Source organism: Platichthys flesus, chromosome 12 (genome assembly GCF_949316205.1).
Source record: "Platichthys flesus chromosome 12, fPlaFle2.1, whole genome shotgun sequence".
Lineage (NCBI taxonomy): Eukaryota > Metazoa > Chordata > Actinopteri > Pleuronectiformes > Pleuronectidae > Platichthys > Platichthys flesus.
In genome coordinates, this window is record NC_084956.1 from 16,403,519 (window position 1) to 16,408,231 (window position 4,713).

At 49.5% G+C, this 4,713-nt stretch overlaps 1 protein-coding gene across 1 annotated transcript; it reads right to left on the minus strand.

The window, feature by feature from the left end:
- Positions 1-530: 530 nt before the first annotated feature.
- LOC133966422 (transmembrane protein 121) lies at positions 531-3,292 on the minus strand. The gene has a single exon (XM_062401348.1). It carries the CDS (start codon positions 2,056-2,058, stop codon positions 1,108-1,110), a length of 951 nt encoding a protein of 316 aa, XP_062257332.1. The 5' UTR covers positions 2,059-3,292; the 3' UTR covers positions 531-1,107.
- Positions 3,293-4,713: the final 1,421 nt, after the last annotated feature.

Sequence of the window (4,713 nt, forward strand, 5' to 3'; positions counted from 1 at the left end):
GGCCCCTGTGTCAGTGTTATTATATAATTTTTGTGCTGTATCATATTATCCTGACTGATCTGCTGCCACGGCTGAGCTCAAGCACAGATAGGCAGCAAGCGCCTGAGGAGGATATTAAACAGGTTTCCTTATTGGGGATTCAGTCTCCATCTGCAGCGTTGCCCCTTGGTTGAGTATTCTGTCCTATATAGTGTGCTAGCAGCATCGCTGCCCAGTCACTCATCAGTGATCAAGCCCCTACAACTGAATTTATATTCACATGTGCCTCTGGCTCAAAATAAGAAGCCCTGTATGTGAGGATCTCACTCACGATTAATGACATTGCAAAGGCACCACTTCAGCAATTAAGAGGTCTCTAATTGAAGAGTGAACCAAGTGTGTGGGGGGGGGGGGGGATCATTGTCTATCTCCTTTTTGCTACCAAAGTTAATTGAAGTACATTTGCTGAATTTTAATTAAAAAGTTAATAATACTTAACCGGTCCATAACTTTTAAATGAATCCATGAAAAAAAAAAACTTTACAGCCAGTGAAAGACCAATAAAGCCTTTATCTTGTACACAATACTTTATCAAAGAATCACATATAAAACACACATCTTTCAAGAGAAAGCTTGAACTGCTGTTATCATTTTAATTACGTTGATGCTCTCATTGGTTGCACCTTCTGACTTTGTCACGTTAAAGCCTCGGACTACTAAGAACATTCGAGCAACAGAAAAAACACACCACAGCACACGGACCCTTAAAGTCAAGATTAGAACAACACACAATTCGAAAATATATCCTCTGATCTTGCAGTAGTGGCATTTTTTCTCATTTGTACAGTTAGAAAAAATACACAGTTAACTGAATTCACTGAAAGCTTTACCAAACTCACAAGGGATACTGTTTGTTGCACCATGACTGCTTTGGATATAGCACTGCCCTGTCTTCTGCTCTAAGTGTCTGCAGTGTCCTGTGGGCCATGAAGCAGCAGAGGTGAAGATCTCCTGTGTGTCCACACGACAGTTCCCATGCCCTGAAGCTGTGGAACATTGTGCCCTGGCAGCGTCCTGAGGGTCAAACGTATTCACATTGACGTCTCCAGGATTCTGCTCGCCCCTCTGTCATGTGTGTTCGCACGTCGTCACCTCGGGGAGGGGTGTCTGGTCCTGCATGACCACTTGAGGGGGGGTGGGGGCGGGCCTAGCGTGGGCCACAGAGTTTTTCTGCAGCTCGACCCCGAAGGCGGGAGGAGCGCTCTGCAACTGTCTCCTGTACTGCACAAAGCTGCAGGTCTTTATGATGATGGCCAGGACGTTCTTCCCCATCAGGATCCCCGACACCCTGGCGTCCCGGTACAGAATCATGTTCCCCCCGCGGATGAAGAGTGTGATGACGTTGATGGTCACCAAGCTGAGGATTGGGTACAGGAGCATCTTGTGGGGCACGATGTTGATGCCCTGCATGCTGATCTCGCTCAAGGACACGCAGGGCAGCACGAGCAGGAGGATGTAGCAGTAGAAGAACATCAGGCCCTCCGCCCACAGAGGGAGACCCTTTTTCTGGGGCTCCCACAGGTTGGCCTGGATGTCCAGTACGTCCAGCAAGTCCACCACCACCCAGAAGAGACGGTTGCGTATCTCCTCGCGCTTCTTGAAGGCGCGCACGTACTCCATGTGGTCGATAGCCACCAGCACCACGAACAGCACCGGAATGCAGATGGACAGCAGAAGTGTTAGCGCCTTCCTCGCGAGGGCGTCCAAGCTCTTCCTGTCCGCCTTGTAGTTTTGATACACGAAGTAGACCTTGATCTCCAGCACGAAGATGTAAAGGAACCACAGGATCATGGCGTAGCCTCGCTTAGACGTGCGCACCTCAGCACCCACCCACACCGCTACGTAACGCAGCACGATGAGGAAGCAGATGTCTCCCACCATCACCATGATGCATATGCCAATCCTGCGTGGTCCGTGGTTCTGCTCCACCAGGTAGGCGTCAATCAGCGCCATGCTGCTCATGATCAGAATGGTGGAGAGGCACACGTGGGGCTTGTTGGTGGGAGGTGGGGGTACCATCCTTGCTTGGCTGATGGGGGGAGGAGGAGGAGAAGGAGGAGTGTTGTTGAGGAGGGCAGCTCAACGGGTAGTCGGTTTGTCCAGTGAGGAGGCAGATCAGATTGTGCTGCTAGACAGTGGTTTTCCCCTCCATTGCTTCTGTCTTGGCCAGAATCCAGGATGCATTAATAGGATTCTCACAGATCACTTCTATCAATCTGCGCTTGTGCCTAAGCCACCTGCCCGGTAGACAGTACCCCTCATTTAGTAAATGATGTTAATTGGCAAATGGTCTGTAAACATACAGGTTCACTTGTGCAAAAAAACGAATAAATCCCAGGAGGTGTCTGCCTTTCACAACCTGATAAGCATTCACTGAGCAGTTTATTCAACGAGTTCCAATTTCTGTTATCAAAAAGAGGAAAAAGTTGCGGCGATGTGCTCTCATAACACTCTCTGCACCGTCGTATTCATACAGGCTTAAGCCTCAGAGATAAGAATCCAGCTGAATACTCACTTGTGTCCCTCTTTGTACTTTATCCTAATGACTGGCAGCGAGCGATCATCCATGAGAATGCACGGGGAGATCACGAAGCCCATCTGTAATCCACAGGGGGAGAGGGGAGAAAACGCACAGGATCCTCTCCTTCTCCGATTGCCGTAAATCCAGCAGTCAGGGATGAATTTCTGTTTTCTTTTTTCTTTCTTTTCACACGGTAGAGAAATCCCCAAAAATATTGCCGCCGTAATCCACTTCCTGCTCAGACTGAATCAGGAGGAGGCATCTTATTGATCACAAACAATGCTCTCATTTTCTGCAACTAGGAAGAGAGGTTAGTTTGTGTTGTGCTCAGATAGAAGGTTTAAACCCCCAACTCCAAAAAACAGAAAAAGGAAAAAATGGTAAAGTTAGCAGAAACACTAGTCCTGCTTAGAAGCGAATCTCCTCTCCAGAAGTTTTCCTCTCCAGCAATCACCATCCCCGGCCAAGAAAATGAAATATCGTGTACCTAGTAGTAATGTCTATGTGCTGAATCTTGCAGTGTGTGTGTGTGACTGTCCTTCCTCTCTCAGCTGTGTGTCCCTGTACATCATGTCTGTGTGTGTCCAGGTTTCAGCTGGTCTCCACGCTTCGTTGTGGCTGTAATACGCTGCCCCCTGGCTCGATCCTGGCCACTGCGCCGTTTGCTCTCTCTTGCTCCAGCAGCTTCTTTTGCCAGAGTCACCGGTCTCTGATTCCCCTGTCGTCTTCCCTCAACGTGCTCTGCCAGCACCACCGGCGCTGTGATACTCCAACGTCGCCTGCCTCTCTCTCCCCGTCCCTCTCTCTGCACTCTGCGAAGTCAGAGAGATGCTCCTCTGGTGCGTGCAGACACACTCCTGAGTTTATCTCTCTCTCTCTCTCTCTTTCTCTGTGTGTGTCTGCCTCGCAGCTACCCTCCTCTTCCTTCTCCCGCTTCTGCTCAAGTAAAGGCACTTGCTGTGTGGAGGTGACGCTCAGCCGACCACAGCTGCAGAGGGAAAAGAGGTAGAGAGAGGGAGGGAGAGAGAGAGAGAGAGAGAGAGAACACTTTTCCAGGGGGTGGAGAAAGGCGGGGAGGGGAGGGAAGACGAGCCAGCCTTTTGCAGCTTAGCTGAATGCACAACTTCTCCTTCTTTTTTCTTCTCTCACATCCCTCTCTTCTATTCACATTTGTGTCTTGTGCTGATATCCTCTTTTCTTGGGCTGTTTCAAATTTTTCGGGCTCCCAGAGAGAGAAAAAAAAAAAAGCCCAAAGACGAAGGAAAAGCATCCTTCGTCTTTGAGGAGCCCTATAAGGTTTCGTGCATTTTCTCGAGGTGAAGGGATGAAAAGTGATCCGGTGAGGGGATGGGAGTGAGGTGGGAGGGGGCGGAGGAAAGGAGATGCTCTCCAGTGTTGAATGCAGGAAGCCAGCTTCCCAGCAGGCTGCTCGTCTGCAGTCTGGGGAGACGTAGAGGGGGGGGGGGCAGGGAGGCAGGGAGGGAGGAGGGGTGAGGCGTGCAGTGGCTCCTCCTGACAGAGAGTCTTTCTATTGATCTACCGACAGAGCAGTGAACCTCGGGGAGACTGAGACGGGGCCCCCGAGAACCGGTAGCGACGAGGGGATATAGGGTGGGAGATGGGGAGGTCTACAGATGTGAGGAGAGCGAAGGAGATGAATGAATCAAATGATGGAGTGACGTGTTGAGAGAAGGAGAAAGAGAGAAGCAGGAGATGTGCAGGGTGCATGAGAATAAATGTCAAGGGAATATTCTCATCCTCTGAGATGTAATAATGCCTGGGCCGGACCAACATACCCACGCATTTCTTTTTACAAAGGAAGGGAAAGGTTGCGGTGTTTGCTGTGCTCTGGAGTGTGCGCCCCACCACCAGCTCTGTTTATCCAGCTGGGCCAATTAGAGATAATCCTTCCTCAGAGGAACCAAACCGCTTTTTATTACCTCAGTGCGAAGCCATTTACCGCTCACTTCATGAATCCCAGTTATTGAGGAATCAAAAGTATTGGTTTTCTATGCTGTGTTGTTGCACTTGTCATCCAACTGTGTGATGACAACTAAACATAATTGCAATCAATCGCGGCAGATTTCTTAAAGCCATGAATAGATCCGGTTACATATTTACCAGCTGTGGATCAGCTGACAGCTGCCATCATG

Excerpts from the sequence above, each read along its gene's own strand:
- LOC133966422 (XM_062401348.1), bottom strand. The coding sequence starts at position 2,058 with ATGGTACCCCCACCTCCCACCAACAAGCCCCACGTGTGCCTCTCCACC.